This window comes from Typopeltis vanoorti, chromosome 12 (assembly GCF_054136105.1).
Source record: "Typopeltis vanoorti isolate ZY-2024b chromosome 12, IOZ_Tvanoo_1.0, whole genome shotgun sequence".
In the NCBI taxonomy this organism is placed as follows: Eukaryota; Metazoa; Arthropoda; class Arachnida; order Uropygi; family Thelyphonidae; genus Typopeltis; species Typopeltis vanoorti.
In genome coordinates this window covers 70,667,409-70,688,319 of record NC_143560.1, presented here as the reverse complement: position 1 = coordinate 70,688,319, position 20,911 = coordinate 70,667,409, and the positions used below count along the sequence as shown (strand labels likewise).

At 34.7% G+C, this 20,911-nt stretch overlaps 1 protein-coding gene across 2 annotated transcripts in view; it reads right to left on the bottom strand.

The window, feature by feature from the left end:
* Arms (Ankyrin repeat-rich membrane spanning) overlaps positions 1 to 20,911 on the bottom strand; it is a 640,210-nt gene that overhangs the window by 363,734 nt on the left and 255,565 nt on the right. For both annotated transcript variants that reach the window (XM_090402051.1, XM_090402052.1), the window contains exon 10: positions 20,607 to 20,705. In XM_090402051.1, the coding sequence (XP_090258177.1) occupies positions 20,607 to 20,705 (99 nt within the window). The remainder of the gene's footprint in view (positions 1 to 20,606; positions 20,706 to 20,911) is intronic.

Below are 20,911 nucleotides of genomic sequence, written 5' to 3'. Positions count from 1 at the left end.
GTTCTTCATTACATCTTTCTTGTGTGCTGGAGATATTGTATGCTCTGTCTCAAAGAGTTTTAATTACGCTTATTTTTTGTAAAGGATGGTGGTGTGAGGTTGCATTTAGAAATCTTCCAGTGTTTGTCGGCTTCCTATATACTGAGAAGGAGAGTTTACTTTCTTCATTAACTTCTAAAAGTTAATGAAGAAAGAATTAATAATTTAATTCTCCATCAAGTGTGGTCAGCTCTAATAAAAAATCTACCTCAATCTGAGCTCGGACTGTATGAACGAGAACAAGAACACGTGACATCATCCAGTATTGTTCAACGTCAATAACGTTATATATCTGCATTCTATTATTTGAGTTTTATGAATAGCCAGATGGTTATGATTTGTATTTATTAATTCTCTTGTTTAAACTTTAAGTTATACTATTTACCCCCTGAAGATGTAAATCCTACGATTTACGAAACTTGTCGAGAACTATTATTTCAGTGTTTTATATAACTGAATAAAAAAAATGTGGTGTAATCGCCGAAAATATCTTTTGAAACAATTAGCCACAAAAGAATACATTTTGGAAATTATAGAGACAACTACCATGTTTGAGTAAAACTTTAGTTTAATATTAACCAAAATCAACAGTTGACATTTCAATCTTTATATAAAGATCATCTTCTGGAGCATATACACTATATATACAAGAAACAAGCTGCACAATCTACATGGTTTTGCTAAAGTTACTGACCAACCGTTACGACAATTGTTGGCCTGACCTATGGTGAAAAAAAAAAAAAAAAAAAAAAAAAAAAAAAAAAAAGGAAAAAAAAACTTGCCTACATCAACGCTAGAGTCCTATTATTATTATCTATTGGTTACAAAATTACATTGGGCTGGAGAGCAACATGTTTATATATACAGGTAGTCCTGGACTTACAACAATCCGTAGTTACGAAAGCCAAAATTATTATTAAAAATTCTCTAATTTAACTTTGCAGCCAGCATATACATACATATTTCACATTGCTTTTGTACACGCATCGCAGTATTTGACAATTTTAGGAAACAACAAGAAAATAAATTCTGCGAGCATACATTTAACGCTAGTAAAGGCTGATTTTATCAATTCAAAAGCCGATTTAACTTACATACCATACGAATAACGGGAGAAGCTGCTAGTTCCGATTTTGAAACTGCCGAAATTTTTAAGAAAAATCTGAAACAGATGGTAAAAGATGAAGGCTATTTACTAGAGCAGATTTTTAATGTGGATGAAACCGGACTGTTCTGGAAAAGAATGCCAGAATGAACTTACATTCACAGAGAAGCTACATCGATGCCTGGTTTTAAGGCATTCAAAGATAGGATTATGCTTCTTCTTGGAGAAAATGATGCTGGTTTTAAATTACAACCATTTCTTGTTTGCCATTCACAAAATCCCAGAGCTTTGAAAAACATTGACAACAATAAGTTGCCGGTTTACTATAGGAGTAATCCTAAGTAATCCTAGGTTTGATTACTACATTCAAGACATATCTGAAAACTACATTTTCCAAAGCAATAACAGCAATGGACAACAATGCTATAACATTATGCGATTTTTGGAAAAATTACAATACTAACCAATGTATCCAGAACATTGGAACTTCATGGAAGGAAGTATCGGAACAAAGTATGCGAGGAATTTGGAAGAAGTTACTACTGCAAGAGACACTCGAAGAGTACAATGAGCATAGTATGTTAGAACAAACTGGTGAAGAAATCGTAGAAATTGCAAGAAAACTGGATCTAGAAATCAATATTACCGATATAGAAGAATTATGTTGGAGGTTTAATGGATTTTTTACAACACTCAAAAAGAATTAAAATAGAATTTAATACTTCCTATATTTCGTCCTAGTCACTAGGACATCTACGGGGATTACAAAGACAATTAATGTAACATGCACACAAAAACTTACAATACTAAGCCCAACCACGTAGGTGACAATAAAGTCCTATCTAGGTGGAGCGCCCTCTAAGGGCAGTTGTAGGTGGCCTGGAATGTAAGGTGGGACCTCTGGTGATGACTGTTTCCCAAATCTTCGGAAGCTTAATGCAACCATATTTGTTAAGATTTGGTTGGTTTTTGAGAGCTGCTGCTGCTTCTAAGAAAAGTCTCTCTTTCTTGAATTTGCTGTGGTGGAGCATGGTCGTTTTCTTCCACGATATTCTGTGGGTGGTGGTCGCGCTACCTACATCCCGCTAGAACACGACCCCACAAAAACGCAAGTTAAGAAATTAAAAATCTTACTTAAAAAAGTAACCTCCTGGCCCCCCCCCGACGTCACGAAAAAACTTAAACCTTTCCGCTCCCGTCCCCCCCGAATATACGGTTTACCAAAAATCCACAAATCTAATTCCCCACTCAGGCCTATAGTAGATGCCACCAATGCACCTTGTTACAGACTGTCTAAACAGCTGGCCAACTCTCTGTCCCCCCTCACCGGAAATTCAGCTTCCTATATAAAAAACTCGACCCACTTTAAAGCCCTCACAGAAAATTTAACCTTGAATAATACAGACATTAGTAAGCTTTGATATCTCCTCCTTGTTTACCAATATTCCCTTAACTGACACTTCATCTCTCTTAGAAAACGTTTTTCTCTCTGACATCTTAGATCTCTTTTCCTTTGCCATCAACTCTGGGTATTTCGCTTGGAATAACAAAATCTACAAGCAGATAGAGGGAACCGCCATGGGCTCCCCCCTCTCATCCCCCCTTGCCAATTTCTATAGGGAAGATTTCGAAAAACGAGCCATAGACTCAGCCCCACTCAAACCTTCTATCTGGCTAAGATATGTAGATGATGTGTTCTCTATTTGGCCTCATGGCCCAGACACGTTAGATTCCTTCCTTGGTCATCTCAATAGCCTACATCCAAGAATCCAGTTTACTATGGAAAAGGAAAAGAACAATTGTTTACCCTTCCTAGACACCTTAGTCACGCGCCTGCCTAATGATACACTTGCCTTCACTGTATACAGAAAACCCACACACATAGGCAGATACATTCACAAACTCTCCCACCACCACCCCTCACAACAATATGGCATCATTAAAACCCTTACTAAGAGAGCCCACAATCTTTGTTCCAGTGGAACCGCCCTCACTACTGAGCTTAACCACATACACAGAACTTTCCTCTCCAATGGCTACAGCAAACACAGCATCAAAAAAATAATCAATTCCTCCCCCATTCCCCATCCCTCTCGTCAACAAGAATTTAAAAATGCCATCACCATACCATACATCCGTGGCACTTCGAAAAAAATAGCCAAGATACTAAAAAAGTATAACCTACACGCAGCATATAAGCCCTACCGCAAACTGGCTACCCTTATCCGTTCTACGAAAGATCAGCTCCCTCCTCTCTCTCTCTGCCTGGAGTTTACAAAGTACCCTGTTCCTGTAAGCTTGCGTACTTTGGACAGACAGGCAGATCAGCATCCATCCGCCTGGAGGAACACAAGTCGTACATCGTTAAACACAACTATGGCCATTCAGGCTTGGCTGACCATGTTTTGGACACCACCCACAGAGTATCATGGAAGAAAACCACCGTGCTCCCCCACAGCAAATTCAAGAAAGAGAGACCTTTCTTAGAAGCAGCAGCAGCTCTCAAAAACCAACCAAATCTTAACAAATACGGTTGCATTAAGCTTCCGAAGATTTGGGAAACAGTCATCACCAGAGGTCCCACCTTACATTCCAGGCCACCTACAACTGCCCTTAGAGGGCGCTCCACCTAGATAGGACTTTATTGTCACCCACGTGGTTGGGCTTAGTATTGTAAGTTTTTGTGTGCATGTTACATTAATTGTCTTTGTAATCCCCGTAGATGTCCTAGTGACTAGGACGAAATATAGGAAGTATTAAATTCTATTTTAATTCTTTTTGAGTGTTGTAAAAAATCCATTAAACCTCCAACATAATGTCCTCATAGCACTTAAGCCTCTACACAAGAATAGAAGAATTAGCAGATCACGAAGAAGATGAACTGACTGATGAAGACTTGATTTTTCCAAAACGAAAGAGTTGTAGAAGAAGAAAGGAATAATGAGGAAGTTGAAGAAAAGAAATCATTAAAAAATTTACTGTAAAAGGATTAGCTGAAGTATTTTCAAAACTAAATCAAGGACTTCAGCTACTCGAAAATATGGATCAAGACACTGATCACTTCGCCAAAGTTGAAAAGCAAATTCAAGAAGCAGTGAGATGTTATCGCGAAATATATGAAGAAGAAAAGAAAACAAAAACTCAACAGACAACATTAACCAATTTTCTGATTAAAAAAAGCTACTCCCGATCGTGAGAAATAACCATATCATCGAAATGAGTGATAGTTACTCACCTGTTTAATTAAAGACACCATTAATAAGTTTTTAGTTTATGTTTATGTTAGCCCCCTTAACATACAAAGATGTCTGTGACACGTCTTTTGTCTATTGCACCAAAATTGATTTTGAATTTTGGTATCACATATAAATACAACTGAATATAGACGCTAGACAATCTTGTGCCTATTTCCTTTCAGCCGAGAAAAGTTGCCAATGGCATGTACCGGCTATTTCATTTGCATTTGCACAAATTCATCATTTTTCAAATAATGATGAATTTCATTCAGCAAATCACCCTCGCCCAAAAAATTGGCAGAAAAATGACCGCTTTCTGATTTCTAATTGGTATGTTAAACGGTTAACTAATATTTAAAGGAATTTCAAATTAAAGTGCACCATTTTTGATATGTGTTTATGTATTTTTTTCTTAAATTTTTCTTTCTTAATTTAATATTTATGTATTTGTATGTATATCTGCTAATAAATAATTTATAAATGTTTATGTAGGTTTATATATTTTTAACCGTTTTAAGTTAAATAGAAACCTAATTTATGAAAATATAACAGAAATCAACAAATCAAAAATTAAACCTAACCTTAGGTTTAATTTTTGATTTGTTAGGTTAGGTTAAACGTCCTCGACTTACGACAGAGACGTTGGAATGGAACCCCATCGTAAGTCGAAGATTACCTGTATATATTAAAAACATGATTTTATACATATAAATTTCAACCAGTTGGTATGGAATGGTTTCCATATGGTCTATGGTATAGAGAGTATCCGCTCTCTATACCATACAAAAACCTGGTATGAAAGAAAATTTAAAGAAGCTTGTGACATTCTGATTAACCATCCTAATATCAACAATAATGGCAGCATGAAAATTCCAAGAATCTGGAAGGCACATATTCAGTCTACTTAATACCCAGCATACTTTAGGACATTAAGCAACCTTCAGCTAGCATTGGAAACCATTCCATATCAACTGGTTGAAATTTATATGTATAATCATGTTTTTAATATATATATATATAAACATGTTGCTCTCCAGCCCAATGCAATTTTGTAACCAATAGATAATAATAATAATAAGACTCTAGCATCGATGTAGGCAAGGTTTTTTTTTTTTTTCACCAGAGGTCAGGACAACAATTGTTGTAACGGTTGGTCAGTAACTTTAGCAAAACCATGTAGATTGTAGTGCAGCTTGTTTCTCCGTATACAGTGTATATGCTCCAGAAGATGATCTTGATATAAAGATCAAAACGTCGAGTGTTGATTTTGGTTAATATTAAACTAAAGTTTTACTCAAACACGATAGTTATCTCCATAATTTTCCAAAATGTTTTCTTAGACATTCTATATTCAATGGTAATCACTTCCAATTTCAAATCTTCTATATACTCTTGTATCTTGAATCAGCTTGAAGATATCACTATCAACAATAATATAGTGATTGAGACCCAGTAAGGAAATACCTCTGTAATTCTCATATCCAGTTAAATTTCCTTTTTTACAGATGGGTATTATGATAGCTCTACTCCAATCACCTGGAATTCAACTCTTTGACCAAGCCTTCTGAATTATGTAGTGCAGCTACTGTAATACTTTTATATGTACTTCCATATTTGAGTATTTCTGGTTGACTAACATCTATACCATCTTGTTGAATATCATAAAAATGAGAAAATTTTATAAATAAAATAAATTAAAACAGCATGGTGGGAAATGACATGGTGCTCGCCATTTATCAGGATGAGACTTTCCCAAATCTTTCCTATGGATGAACAGTTATTCTTATTTTAGTTTGGACAGCATAGAAGAGCTTCAGCATTCTCTATAAACCACTCAAAGTTAAGGCACTGATGAAGCATGTATAGGACCAGAGGATAATGTGATCAGTATCACACTGGCCTGACACAGAGAGCTGTGATAAGCCAGATTTTTGAGGGCTTATTGTGGTGATGTAGTTTGTGTTCCAGCAGTCATTTTCTAATTGAACATCCTGTTTGTCCAAAGAAGAGAAGGGGCAATCACACTGTTCCTAGTAAACACTAGAGAGGGGGGGGGAACTGTTTATCTTTTGTGGAAGGTACAGCAACCCATTGATTTTGTTAACAGGGAAAAATATGAGAACTAAACTGTAATGTAGTAAGGATTTTTGAAATTTCTTTAGAGATTTCTGTAATTGTAAGAACTTGACACCAATCAAAGCATCGTGCTATGGAATGGGTACACCTGAAAGAAGATTAAATGTAATCTGCAACACCCATTCCATAGAACGATGCTTCGATTGGTGTCAAGTTCTAGTTGAATATCTTTGGGATTGGTGTAGACAACATGTGCTCTATTAAGTAAGGATTCGATGATGCTTGTTTTTTGAGATGGGTGAAAGGCTGAATCTTGTTACATGTAATGGCCTGTGAAGGCGAGTTTATGATGTACAGAAGTTGTAAGTATAGGAAAGATGATGGTATAGGAAAGGAGGATGTCCAAGAACACTCATTTTCCATCCTTTTCTTTTTCCACTGTAAAGTTGATGTCAAGGTGCTGTCTTTTAATCTTGGTTAGGAAAGTATGCAGAGATGCTCAGATTCAGGCCAAGTTGCAAAAACATTATCCACATAGCATACCCAAAAGGAAATATGTGATTGTATTAAGAAGAATAAAGAGAAGCGCGCATGTGCACGCACGCGCGCGCGCACACACACACACACACACACACACACACACTTTATTAATGTAAAGTGTGTGTGTATGTGGAAAATCATCTTCCACAAGTGACATCTGTATATGAATAAAAAAATAGATGCTTAACTAGGCACATAATTAAAACACACAGAGGATGCTAAATATTAAAAAATTGGATATCTTCACAGCATCAATTACAAATATTAACAATGCCAACATCGAGAAACTGATCTTTAAAGGTACGGTGGCATAACTAGAAAACAACAAACAAACAACAAAATTTATTATTACTGTAGTTATGTAATCATGTAATTTTGTAGCATGTAATTTGGTTGTTTTATTTGGAAGCTGATTCATTAAGTAGGAAAGGAAGAGTAATGAATTACTGAATGCTATTTTAATAGTGAATTAGTGATATGTACATTCCTGACAAGTTTGATTGTTTGTTTAATGAATATTGTGAAGCCTTTCTGCATCATCCAAACCTAAATAAAAATGACCTGGCATTCATCCTGAAGGATGAAGAAAATCATCTTCCACAATAGAAACTGTTTTTCTCTCTTTTTTAAAAAACATTAATCGCTATGTTCTTCTGGACATCATTTTTTTATCGATCCTCACATTTTCCAGTTGCAGTCACCATATTGTAGTGTGTGTTGTGTGGTTTGATTAATTTTTTACTCCTGACAGTTTCGATAGGTCTATACAGTCTTGCTTGGTGGTACTAGTTAAAACACTAGGAAATATTAGCTGGAGTTATTAAAGGACATTTTTATATATTCACTCATGGCATACTCTATTGAAAAAACATTTATTGTCTCAAAGATGCCACAGAACTACGCTGGCTCAAATTTTCTTCGTCCCAATTCTACTAAAATACTCTTTTTACTTTCTCCATTAGTGTTTCTTTCATATCTATAAGCATAAATTACATTCTTTTTTTTGTTTGTTTGTTTATTTTATTTTTTACCCTTCATCTGAATCTTAGAATTTCCCAAAATAATTGAATCAATGGTGAGGTTAAAATAAGCATTTCATATGAAAACAATGACATAATTCAAACTGTACACATAACTACTAATATATATCTTATTGATATTTATGAATTTAGGGACACAAAACACACATGTTGAAAAGATTATTTTACTGATTAATAATAAAATAATAACTTTACGTTTCGACCCCTATATTGAGGTCATCTTCAGAAGGATACATGTGTATAAGAACAAGCTACATGCTGTTGCACTCTAAACAAGTAAATTACATCTACATTGTTAACTAATCTTTTTTCTTAGCCTGCCCTCTAGTGATAAAAAAAATAATAATAATAAATAAAAAAAATAAATAAATAAAAATAAAATAAACAAAAATAAAATAAAAACTACAATAAACTCTGTTAAAGTCCTCACGTACTAGGATTCTTCTGGAATTATACAGTTTATATTGTTATATTATTATATTATGATTATCTTCTGGATTTGTACAGAACAGGTTGCTATTGAATGTTCAGGAGGAAAAAAAAAAAAAACACTTCACCAAGTCTTCTTGTATTGAGATTTTTCTTTGTGGTTGCTATGAAGGTTGTAGATGGGTCCTCCACATTCTTGGAATTGTTAGACCATCATTTTTATTCAGATTCGGATCATGTTTGAGCATTTCACATGCTTCCTTGAATTTCCGCTCGAACCAGGTTTTGGTGCGGTGTAGGGACTTGATACGTTTCCAGTCAATTCTGTGGTATGTTTGGAGTGCATGGTCAGAAAGGCCGGTTTTTCCAAAATGGAGGTATTTTATGTGACGTTTGTGTTCATCCTTTCTGATTGGGACGGTTTGCCTTGTTTCCCCTATGTATGGTATGTTACGTGTGCAATCTATTTTGTAAACCCCTGGGTGGGCTAAGTGTGACAAGGGATCCTTGGAAGAACTGAGTAGGTGCCTTAATTTTGTCGGGGGTTTAAAGTAGTTTTGATGTTGTATTTGTGACGTGTTCTGTCTATTTTTTCTGAAATGCCTCTAACATATGGTATAGCAATAGCATTCTTGAAATCTTTTTTGTTATTAGTGGTATCATTGTGGAGGATCTTGTGAACGGTTTTTATACTGTATCCGTTTTTTATAAAGGTATGTTTGATGGTCTCATATTCATGGTTAAGAGCTTGTTCATTTGAACAAATGGTTTGAGCTCTGTGTTTAAGGGTTCTTATGACCCCTAGTTTTTGTGTTGGGTGGTGATAAGAAGTTTTGTGTATGTACTGGCCTGTGTGTGTAGGTTTGCGGTAAACTGAGAAGGAGAGACGGCCTGAAGGAAGACGTGTGACAAGTGTGTCTAGGAACGGAAGAGAGTTGTTTTTTTCAATTTCAATGGTGAATTGGATGCGTTTGTGTTGTTTGTTTGTTCAGGTGGCTAAGGAATGTATCTAGTGCTTGGTGGCCGTGGGGCCAAATGGCAAAAATATCGTCGACATATCTGAGCCAAATTTTGGGCTTTAAGCACGCCAATTCTAGAGCTCGTTGCTCAAAATCTTCCATATAAAAGTTTGCTATTGGGGGGGGGGGGGGTGAGCCCATGGCAGTACCCTCTTTTTGAAGGTAAAAATTGTTTTGCCACACGAAATATCCGGAGCAGAGTACGTGGGCAAAGAGGGCCGTGATGTCGTGTGGAAATATGTTCTGTAAGAGTAGGATAGTATCATTGATTGGGACATTGGTGAAAAGGGAAGTTATGTCACACAAGGAGAACTCTCACTACTGGAGAAAGGTTTAAATTACGCCATTGCTCCGAGGTCAGTAAATAAACTACATATAATATATCATATCGAGAGAGGTTTAAGATCCCTCCCCGCCAATTTAGCTGACAAAATACGGATGGAAACTGCCTGTTTACTAAATTCTACCAAAAAATTAAGCAGCAACCAAAACAAAGCAGATAAACTGGCCCTCAAATCCCTAAAAAATAACCGTGACATTATTATCACAAAAGCAGATAAAGGGAACGCCACTGTTGTTTTAAATCAGACAACCTACATTAAAAAAATGAACCATTTGGTATCGGACCACAACACCTACCAAATTGTAAATTACAACCCCATGCAATGTAACAAAAAGAAAACTACTGAGCTACTTAAATCAGTTAACACGTGGCTGGAAGAAACAATTAAAAAATTAATACCGCAGTATGCCCGCACGCCCAGAATTTATGGCCTGCCAAAAGTACACAAAACAGACACGCCATTACGTCCAATTATGGAAGGAATTGACAATCCGAATTGCTACTTAGTCAAAAAATTAGCAGCCACACTCAAGGAATTGGTTGGTCATTCCCCTTCCTACATAAAAAATACACAACAATTCATAAACAAAATTAAAAATATTACACTCAATGACCGAGATCTATTAGTCAGCTTTGATATAACTTCCCTTTTCACCAATGTTCCAATCAATGATACTATCCTACTCTTACTGAACATATTTCCACACGACATCACAGCCCTCTTTGCCCACGTTCTCTGCTCCGGATATTTCGTGTGGCAAAACAAAAACAATTTTTACCTTCAAAAAAGAGGGTACCGGCATGGGCTCACCACTCCCCCCCCCCCCCCAATAGCGAACTTTTATATGGAAGATTTTGAGCAACGAGCTCTAGAATCGGCGTGCCTAAAGCCCAAAATTTGGCTCAGATACGTCGATGATATTTTTGCCATTATTATTATTATTATTGTTGTTCCAGGAAACTCCAAGGAGTCGACAGACTCATCGAGGGAGGCCCTAACATCACATCAAGAACAACTATTCAACATTCACACAGTATCTATCATACCTTGCCTTGAACTCATTCACGGTCTTAGCACCCACAACAGACTCTGGAAGCTTATTCCACTCATTCACCACTCTCCAAGTAAAAAACCTAGCTCTAACACCCTTGTCAACCACGAGCTTGCCCAGCTTCCATTTGGCCCCATGGCCGCCAAGCACTAGATACATTCCTTAGCCACTTGAACAAACAACACAAACACATCCAATTCACCACTGAAATTGACAAAAACAACTCTCTTCTGTTCCTAGACACACTTGTCACACGTCTTCCTTCAGGCCGTCTCTCCTTCTCAGTTTACCACAAACCTACACATACAGGCCAGTACATACACAAAACTTCTTATCACCACCAAACACAAAAACTAGGGGTCATAAGCACCCTTAAACACAGAGCTCAAACCATTTGTTCAAATGAATATGAGACCATCAAACATACCTTTATAAAAAATGGATACGGTATAAAAACCGTTCACAAGATCCTCCACAAAGATACCACTAATAACAAAAAAGATTTCAAGAATGCTAATGTTATACCATATATTAGAGGCATTTCAGAAAAAATAGACAGAACACTACACAAATACAACATCAAAAATACCTTTAAACCCCGACAAAATTAAGGCACCTACTCAGTTCTTCCAAGGATCCCCTGCCACACTTAGCCCACCCAGGGGTTTACAAAATAGATTGCACATGTAACATACCATACATAGGGGAAACAGGGCAAACCATCCCAATCAGAAAGGATGAACACAAACGTCACATAAAATACCTCCATTTTGGAAAAACCGGCCTTTCTGACCATGCACTCCAAACATACCACAGAATTGTACCAAGTCCCTACACCACACCAAAACCTGGTTCGAGCGGAAATTCAAGGAAGCATGTGAAATGCTCAAACATGATCCAAATCTGAATAAAAATGATGGTCTAACAATTCCAAGAATGTGGAGGACCCATCTACAACCTTCATAGCAACCACAAAGAAAAATCTCAATACAAGATGACTTGGTGAAGTGTTTTTTTTTTTTTTTCCCCTCCTGAACATTCAATAGCAACTTGTACTGTACAAATCCAGAAGATAATCGTAATATAACAATATAAACTGTATAATTCCAGAAGAATCCTAGTACGTGAGGACTTTAGCAGAGTTTTATTGTAGTTTTTATTTTATTTTTGTTTATTTTATTTTTATTTATTTTATTTTTTTTTATTTATTATTTTTTTTATCACTAGAGGGCAGGCTAAGAAAAAAGATTAGTTAACAATGTAGATGTAATTTACTTGTTTAGAGTGCAACAGCATGTAGCTTGTTCTTATACACATGTATCCTTCTGAAGATGACCTCAATACAGGGGTTGAAATGTAAAGTTATTATTTTATTATTAATTAGTAAAATAATCTTTTCAACACGTGTGTTTTGTGTCCCTAAATTCATAAATATGAATGCTGATCATCTTGTAACCTTAAAAGAAAGAGTAATATATCTTATAATCATGTTATTAGTTGATGCACAGCCAGATCCTATTCCCTCAGCCATATAGCTGGTGGGAGTAGCTATATGCTACCATACTAGAGAGATGATTATGAGCAAGGTGGTTTCCCATTGCCTTCTTTGCTGTAGTATATTTATCACTGTAGCCGTATGTGTTCATGGGACCGGTTTACCTGCTTGTGGGATGAAAAATCCCAGATAAACTGGTGGAAAAAACCCTGCTGTCCTAACTTGGCTATGGCTGAGGAAGATCCTTAGCTCCTCATGTCTCCAACGGAAATCGAACCTAGGACACTCCTTCCCGAGGCATATGGTTGCAAAGCGCACAGCCACTAGGCTAACCACATAGACTACAGCCAGATAATGTACTCTTTATCACTGGAAATAAATGCCTCCAAGAGGAATTTATTTTAAATTTCAGTTTTAGAGTAGGAGTATGGTTGAAATCATCTTCGAGGAATGCCTTTAAACATATTTGAGAATAATTCTTGTAGAAAGGCTTATACGTTGGTTATACATGATTACTAAATAACTTAAGGAATTCACAACGTATACTAGAATATAAATTAAATTAAACTTTCTTATATATTTCCAATATTTAGGCAACATCACGTTGCCTTCTTCATGGGAACTTAAGATATAGACAAGTGCACACAGGCAGTACAAACAGCAAATGAGGAATGAAGCGAGGAAGCTATTGTTTTTCCTAAAGTCCTGATGGTGCTCCCCTAGCAGGCTATATTGGGTATTCCTGGCCATTGGGCTGAAATTCTCCTGATGTATGTCTCCCAAATTTGGGGCAGTCTCATGCATCCAAATTTGTCTGGCATGTGGTTTGGCATGTTTTTTAGGGCTGAGGCTGATTCCATGAATAGTCTTTCAAATTTAAACTTGCTGCGATGTATTATTGTGGCTTTTTTCCACCGTATTCTGTGGCGTGTATCCAGAGCATGGTCAGCAAGTCCAGAGTGGCTGTACTGGTGAAACCTAAGACACATGACAAACTTCAACAAATTTGGATGCATCTGCCCCAAATTTGGGAGACATACATCAGGAGAACTTCAGCCCAATGGCCAAGAATACCTAATATAGCCTGTTAGGGGGAAAACCATCAGGACTTTAGGAAAAACGGTAGCTTCCTTGCTTCATTCCTCATTTGCTGTTTGTAGTGCCTGCATGCACGTGTCTTTATCTTAAGTTCCCATGAAGTTGGCAACGTGACGTTGCCGAAATATTGGAAATATATATTAAAGTTTAATTTAATTTGTATTCTAGTATACATTGTGAATTCCTTAAGTTATTTAGTAATCATATTTGAGAATAAACTGAATCTCTTATGATGTCAATGGGTTCTATGAAGATCATATTGTAATCATCATGTTCATCAGCTTTAGCCAAAAAAATTGATATAATAATAACATAAAGAAGGAGACATTAAGGGGATATTAAAATATGATGACTATCATCATTCTGCTTTACTAAAGATGAGAATGTACATATACAACCATTCAGTTATTAGAAATGAATTTTATCCTTCCCTGAAAGAGAATACACAAATTAAAAAATATGGATGAGAATATCAGAAAATGACATCTGAAGTAACAAATGCATATGAGAGCAATTCAGCTAAACAAGAATGGGCAAATATACTTTAAGATTATTTAATTAACATGAAAAACACAAGAAATAAGTAATTATTTATTTAACGTGACATATTTCGGCCTGAATATTACAGGCCATCATCAGTGGCAACAACAGTTAATTATAAGATAGAATGCAAAGAGTGGATTGATTTGAAAAAGTAAGAACTGTGTGATGTTATACATAAAAAAAAACACAATTATATAACTGAGGGAATGTTGCAATATTAATTACTCATTAGCTATTAAAAAATATTACTGTGTGATTAGAATAAGACTTTTCCATATCTCAGCACTTTCTTTAAAGAAACCTTCAAATTTATACCAACATCAATGAATTAAGCATGTTTCAGATTATAGGATACTGTGTAAATTTGAATATTTGATTAAAGAAAGCACTGAGTGGGAAAAGTCTTATTCTAATCACACAAATAATTTTTTTTAATAGTTAATGAATAATTAATATCGCAATATTCTATCGATTATACCATTGTGTTGTTTTATGTGTAACATCACATGACTTACATTTTCAAATCAATCCATTCTTCATGTTCTACCTTGTAATTAATTATTGTCACCACTGATGATGGAATCTAATCTTCAGACTGAAATATATGGCATTAAATAAATAGTATTACTTATTCCTTGTGTTTTTCATGTTAATTAAAAGAAACATCTCACAGCATAAGTATCTCTTAAAAACAATTCTGTAAGGTCAAACTCTCAAATGATTTCAGAATAACTTTTTAGGAGGGATGTTCAAATTGCCAATCTAGTGCAGATTGGGGGAGATTTTGAGAACAGAAAAAAAATAAAAGACAAATACCCTGATGTTAGCAATGTAATTGTCTATTCCATTAAGTGAGAATAGCACTTATAAACCCTATCATTCTTATCAGTTTCAGTTGGAAGAAATGAATCCAATAGAAATAAAAATTAGTTAAGGGAAAAAATATATACCCCAAGTGTTACAATAAACTAACAGTAACAGTTTCTACAATAAAGTAACTTTATGACCACTACAATAACAGCAGGGAAAAGAAGAGATGGCTATAACATGATAATTCTGGACTTCGTAAAGTCATTTTAAAAGATATTACATAAGACTCTAGAGTAAATTGAAGCAAAAGATTGGATGAAAAGCTAGTGACATCAATAAAGAGAGTGGTTGATGGACAAGAAAAGAGTCATATATGGTGAAGTAGAATTTGGAAAAAGAGATGACCTGAGGCTCTAACTTGGGAAGCTGCTATTTGACTTATTCAAAAATAATACAGGGAATATTTTTTAAGCAGACTAGGTAGATTTGTGGAAACAATCCTTGTTTGTAATGCTAGAATGCCAGAAGAAAGACCATTACAGATGTTGAAAAGAACTTTTTCTATGCCTGTCTTTGGCCAGTTTCCAAGTTAATCAATCTTGGTGTAGGCATGTACTTTTTAATCCTGCAACACAAGAAAACTGACTGTAGAACTCCAACTCTTTCAGATAATAATATGAGCGTTATGGTTTAAGGTCACAAGATGGTGGCACTTGTCACCATACTCTTGTTCTGATCTTATAAATTATCAATAGTCTTAACTTAGCTATTAATGATGACTATGAATGGAGAATGGCTAAAAATCAATTCAAAAACAGTTAGTTAGGACTAAAAGAGTTCTGCCTACTCCCATTGGGAACAAAACTGAGTTAGTGGAGTGGAATGACTCCAAAGGAATATCCAACCATTAGTTTTGTTGATGATGCAAAACTAGGAAAGGTAACAGTTATGGAATGACTTCAGGAAAAAGAAGAGATGGCTATAATATGAAAATTCTGGACTTTGCAAAGTCATTTCCAACCATTATTTTTTTTTTTTTGATGATGCAAAACTAAGAAAGGTAACAGTTAATAAAGATGAAGAAGAGATGATATAGAGATGTCAAATCATCTAAATAGAATAACACCACACTGTTGTGTGGTAACCACACCGTAACAGTATTACACCACATTGGTGTAATACTGTTAGTGGCACAAAGGCCACTAACAGTATTACACCAATGGATAGAATGCCCTCATCTGAGGTTATGTACATGAGGAGGTGATGGTGGACAGGGAGTTGAAGTTCACAGATATGCTGCAAAAGTGGAAAAAATAGCCAAAAGATTAAATTATACATTTTTGGTCGTTTTATAATAGAAATACAATTTTATTAATACAGACCAGTATTTTACAATAAAAACATTTATTCAAACCTACCAGTTTCGCCAGCAAACTGTCTGGCTTTTTCAAGGCATTACGGAGATATGAAAGTTAGTAAATGCAAATTAAAAGGAACATAAAAAACGTTGTAAACCAAACCAGTATCTATGGTTACACGTTTCGCGTGACAGAGATGACTTATTGTTCTTATTCATTATCACGCATGCGTGTTTGTTGTAGACTTGTAATGTGATTACTGGCTAGCTGTAGTTCAGATTGATTGAGAGAGAGGATCAAATTTTTCCACGAACTGTTTAGAATTACACCCTGATTTCTGTTGAGGTTTTCGCCGGTTATTAGTACTATTGTGGCTTCCTTAAATACACGATGCCTGTAGTCGTCATCGAGATATGGCATGGAGCTGTTTTGCCAATCTATCGTGTAGTTAGACGTGCAGATGGCATAGAATTTAGGCCATTCTAGGCCTAAATCAAGGATTTAGGCCTAGAATGGCCTGTTCCGGCCTTAGAAGTCATCGTTGAATCGTTTAAGAGGACGTCCTGGTTTTCTTTTTCCTAATGGCTTGTACTTTAAGGCTTGTTTTGGTAATCTTTCTGTTTTCATTCTTTGAACGTGTTCCATCCATCTATGTTTATATTTTTTAATTTTTTCAATTACTGGTTCTTGGTTTAATTCTTTCATAATAGCTTTGTTTCTTTTGTGATCAAATAGAGTATACTTTGCAGTTTTTCTCATAAACTTCATTTCTGCTGTTGTTAATCGTTGTTTGTCTTTTTGTTTTATTGTCCAGATTTCGCTTCCATACATTAAGACCAGTAGGTCTAATGTATTGTATACTTTTAGCCTGGTTTGTTTTTGAACTAGGTTTGATTTAAATATAGAGTTAATTACTCCTGTTATTTTTAAATATTTTGCAATTTTTATGTTTATATCTTTTTCATTTTCATAAGTGATCATACATCCTAGGTAGTTAAATGAATTCACCTGTTCTAAGATCTTGTTATCTAATACTATTTTAGTTCTTGCTGGATCTTGTCCTTTAAAGGCCATAGTTTTTGATTTTTCCGTTGATATATCATACCATAATCTTTGGATATCTCATTTAGATTTAAAATAGCTTTCTGTAAGTTATCTTCAGAATTTGTAATTATTATTTGGTCGTCTGCAAAGAGGAGAGTGTTTAAGTTAACTGTAGGTGAAAGTTTAATTCCTTGATGTAAATTTTTACTCCATTTTATCATTATTTCATTTAAGTAGATATTAAAAAGAGTTGCTGAGAGGGGACATCCCTGTCGGACCCCTTGGTTTATCTCTCTTGTATATGATAGCTCATGATTTAATCTTATTTGTATTTGATTATTTTCATATATACTTGTGACAGGTTTTAGGATATTATTTGGTATTTGTCTTTCTTTTAATATGTTAAATAATATGTTTCTTTTAACTTTGTCAAATGCTTTTTCAAAGTCAATAAATGTAATATGTGTTTCTAAATTATATTCTCTTCTTTTCTCTATTATTAATTTTAGGCAGAAGGCTGGGTCTATACATGATCATCCTTTTCTAAATCCATTTTGTACCTCTAGAATAAAGTTTTCGGAATATTTCATTAATTTGTTATTTAAGATTCTGCTGTATATTTTGTAACATGAATTTAGTATACTGATACCTCTATAGTTTTTAGGGTCATCTCTATTACCTTTCTTAAAGATAGGAATCACAATTGCTTTTTTCCATTCTATTGGGGGGATACCAGTTGAGTAAATTTTATTTAAAAATAATAAGAGTCTTCCTTTGAATCTTGTTCCTGCGTATTTATATAGTTCTGAACCTAGCTTATCTTCTCCAGGTGATTTTCCGTTTCTTGTTTCTTTCAGGCTGATTTCTAATTCTTCTTCAGTTATTTCCTTTTCATTTTCGTTAATTGTTTGCCAGTTGTCTTTTTTAAAATATTTGTCTTTCCACAGTTCTGTGTAGTAATTTAGAAATTCTTCTAATTTCAATTCAGTGTTTAATTTTATGTTTTCTTTGGTATCTGCATTTAGGTGTTTCAAAATCTTATATATATTGGGTCTTATTTTATATAAATCATGTTCTAAATTAGAAACAAATTTATTCCATGATTCTCTATGTCTTTTTCTGACTTCTCTTTTAGCTATGGCTCTTATTCTTTTATATTCTATTTCATCTTCTAATCTTTTACTGTTTAACCATTTGTGATAGGCTTCTTTTTTCTTTTTGATTATTTCTTTGATTGTATCATCCCAGATCTTCAGTTTTTTTCTTTTATTGAATTTTTTGGTCTTTCCTAAGCTTTCATTTGCTGCTACATTTAGTATCGTTTTTATATTAAGCCATTCTATTTCTTCATTTTGTTTTATTTTATCTAGATACTGGTTAATTCTTTGTTCATATAGCCATTGTACATTTGTGTCATTCAATAGTCTAGTTTTATAAACAAATGTTTCAATTTTTCTTTCTGTTCTTGTTACTTGTAGCCATTTTGATAAGAAATTGACTTGATGAAAGGTATCACTACAGTAGAAATGTGCTGACGGTGGGATTCTTCTTGTCTGGGGTTGTCATTGTATAGATATTTTTTGATGATGTTTTGAGGATATCCATTTTGTGATAATGTGTTGGCTATTAGTGAGAGTTCATTCTGTGTATCCTCCTCTTCTGATATAAACTTTTTGGCTCTATGTTTCAACATGTGGATAATCTTGATAAAAAAACAACCTAACACTGTCAAATTATCCATTTACAGAAAGCCTACAGATACTGGAAGATATCTTCACTATACTTCAAACCATCACAAGTCACACAAACTGAGTATTATCCACATGTTGAAACATAGAGCCAAAAAGTTTATATCAGAAGAGGAGGATACACAGAATGAACTCTCACTAATAGCCAACACATTATCACAAAATGGATATCCTCAAAACATCATCAAAAAATATCTATACAATGACAACCCCAGACAAGAAGAATCCCACCGTCAGCACATTTCTACTGTAGTGATACCTTTCATCAAGTCAATTTCTTATCAAATAGCAAGAATACTAAGAGCCCACAACATCAGAGTAGTCTACAAACCAACCACCAACATCAGACAAGTTTTAGGATCTCCAAAAGATAAAGTTCCGTTCTACAAATATCCAGGAGTATATTACATTCCCTGCTCCTGTGGTCTTGCCTACATCGGACAAACTTCACGAAGTTTAGAAATTAGACAAAAAGAACATGTTGGTGATGTAAACCACAACAGAAGCATCTCTTCCGGCTTAGCACATCATTTCTGCACGTCTAACCACAAGATAGATTGGCAAAACAGCTCCATGCCATATCTCGATGACAACTACAGGCATCGTGTATTTAAGGAAGCCACAATAGTACTAATAACCGGCGGAAACCTCAACAGAAATCAGGGTGTAATTCTAAACAGTTCGTGGAAAAACTTGATCCTCTCTCTCAATCAATCTGAACTACAGCTAGCCAGTAATCACATTACAAGTCTACAACAAACACGCATGCGTGATAATGAATAAGAACAATAAGTCATCTCTGTCACGTGAAACGTGTAACCATAGATACTGGTTTGGTTTACAACGTTTTTTATGTTCCTTTTAATTTGCATTTACTAACTTTCATATCTCCGTAATGCCTTGAAAAAGCCAGACAGTTTGCTGGCGAAACTGGTAGGTTTGAATAAATGTTTTTATTGTAAAATACTGGTCTGTATTAATAAAATTGTATTTCTAGCCAAAAGATTACTTGAATGTTGAAGAACATGCTGACAAGTAGAGATAAGTTATTATACATCACTATAAAGTTTTGATATACGTAAAATTAAATCACTATGTGTAGATTTGGTCACCTGGATTTCTTGAGGATGAGTAAACAGTGCAAAGGATCCAGAAGTAAGTGACCATGATGGCAAGAATTCTGTGGAATATTGCCTAATAAGACAGATTGAAGGTTTATGGTTTAGAAAATTCGATTAATATACAGAAAAAAGGGAAATGTAATAGAAACATATAAGTTACTAAAAGGGTTTTATAAGATTTATGCAGAAGAAACTGTTCAATATATAACAAAGGGAATTGGGATAAAAGTATGAGAACTAGATTTTTTTCTCCCTCTTGGAGAGTTGTAAACAAGTGGAAAGAGTTGCCAGAAATAGTTGTGTGTTTTGCCAGTGAATGAATTTAAGAAAAAATATGATAGGAATAATGGTTACAACAGACCTTCCATGATGAATTTTTGGCTTCTGTGAAGAAGTCCATATAATAATAATCACGTTATATAATCTTTATATTTTTCGAAATTAATAGAATATAGCATAAATTATTAGTATTAGACTTTAAAATATTTTAAAAATATAAAGTTAAAGCACCTTATCTGTTGCAGAAACCTTTGCTTTTTTATCCACCAACATCTGAACATTTTCTATATTTCTGCTTCTTGTAGCCTTCATGAGAGGGGTATCTCCATCCTGATGATCATAAAAACAAACAAAAATAAGTAAATAAATAAATAAATAGAGTATTCTTTTCAGTCTCATTTCTTTTAAATTAATATCAATTTCAATTTTATACTCAACCTGAACAAGAAGTTGCTAAGATTGATTCCATAAACAAAAGCCCATGTTTCCATAACATGCAAGTCATGTTACTGGAGGAAAAGGAAACGTGTGGTCCA